General features: G+C 35.7%; 1 protein-coding gene across 2 annotated transcripts in view; it reads left to right on the top strand.

The window, feature by feature from the left end:
* The window catches only part of LOC107004810 (zinc finger CCCH domain-containing protein 24), a 12059-nt gene that overhangs the window by 7201 nt on the left and 3282 nt on the right, over nucleotides 1–1576 (top strand). The window contains exons 11-12 of one of the 2 annotated variants that reach the window (XM_015203170.2): nucleotides 366–428; nucleotides 640–735. In XM_015203170.2, coding sequence (XP_015058656.1) covers nucleotides 366–428; nucleotides 640–735 — 159 coding nt within the window. The remainder of the gene's footprint in view (nucleotides 1–365; nucleotides 429–639; nucleotides 736–1576) is intronic. The other variant, XM_015203171.1, reaches the window with a different exon arrangement.

Raw genomic sequence — 1576 nt, forward strand, 5'->3', positions numbered from 1 at the left:
ATATATATATATATATATATATAAAACTCGATAGTGCAGATGTGTAATACAGGCTCATACGTTTACTTTTTCATTCTGGAAAATGAAATAAGAGAAAGAGTTGTTTCTAACACTGTAAAGGTTTCATCAAAGGAAATTTTTTTCTTTATATGAAGTGAGTATAGTTTTTGGATGTTCCAAAATGGAAAACTGGATATAAATCCAATTCGTAGGAGTAACAGTTTAAAACTAAAAAATGGAAGTTTGGTTAAAAACAAATATATCAATCCAAATTCAAGAAATACAAGTTAGTAACAGTTTGCATTTGTTTGTATTTATTTGGGCACTCAGTAAATTGGACGGATATGTTTGTTTAATTGTTGCAGGGAGAAAAAAGATTCCAGTTTAAGGAAGTAGTCAAGCATTTGGCTAGTCAAGAAGGAAAATGGGTTAAGCTTTTGAAACACGGGAGAATTTTTTTAGGGGATTATAAGATAATAGAATATCGACAATGCTACCTCATTTTCTGTTACTGGATTAGTATTTCAATTCTCATTTAAGAGTAGTGCGTCTTATTAAAAAGTAAAATCTATATGCACTTTGAATATGTTTGGATGTCTTGAGATGATAAGAAGTTCTTCTAACCATCCATTTCTTCAGGTTGTGGGCATTGAAATGAATGCTTCTGCTGTTTCTGATGCTCAAAGAAATGCTGAAATCAATGGGATAAAGAACTGTAGATTTATTTGTGGAAAGGTCAGATTGGACTACGATCATTACTGGTTTTCTCACTATTTCTTCCTCCTCTATTGTAATGTTGGCCTGTCCTCTGATCTTTGTCGTACTTGGTTTACATATCTAGTCACTACCAATGGATTTCGTTCACATTTTATTTTACTTGCTTTCGGTCATTGCCATGAAACTATGCAGTGATGATTTACTTTTGGGAAAATACAGAATTACAGACCCCCTTAAACTAGTCTTTGGTTTTTAAAAAGACAAACTTTGTGGGGGTCCTCCTAGGACTAAGGATTCAGAAATTTTTCTTCTCAATTATGTGAAGTAAATTAACCCAAGGTTAAGCAAGGTGAACCTGAGTTTGATATGGGTTTTACCATGACTCCCCTATAGTTCCTGTGGGATTTCACTGGGTTTGGTTTTGTTGCCCCTATAGTTGTTAGAACTTTGAAGAGTACTAATACCCCCTTTTTGGCCCATGTGGCCATTTTTGGTGTTCCACACAACCGTTGAAGCGCGTGAAAATCACCAAAATTAGTGTAATTTAGTGTTTCTTTCAAAAGTCTTTTGCACTTCTTTTTTTTTTTTTGAAAATCACAGTGCCCGGGCCAGCTTGAGTGCATCTCGCCTAATTCCACAATATACTTGCCAGACCTACCTACTACAACAAATACCAAATAACTCTGTCCACCGAGGCTAGAACAAATGAAAAGAAATTTTGCTTTTTTCTCTTCTTCCATGAACCACTCCTCCACCTATCCTCCCACCAGTCTTGCACCAGCAAAACCCCGAACACACACCCAACCAACTCCTGCTAGTACTAGTAGGAGGGATGTTTGATAGAAGAAACAAAGGGGAG

This window comes from Solanum pennellii, chromosome 11 (genome assembly GCF_001406875.1).
Source record: "Solanum pennellii chromosome 11, SPENNV200".
Classification (NCBI taxonomy): domain Eukaryota; kingdom Viridiplantae; phylum Streptophyta; class Magnoliopsida; order Solanales; family Solanaceae; genus Solanum; species Solanum pennellii.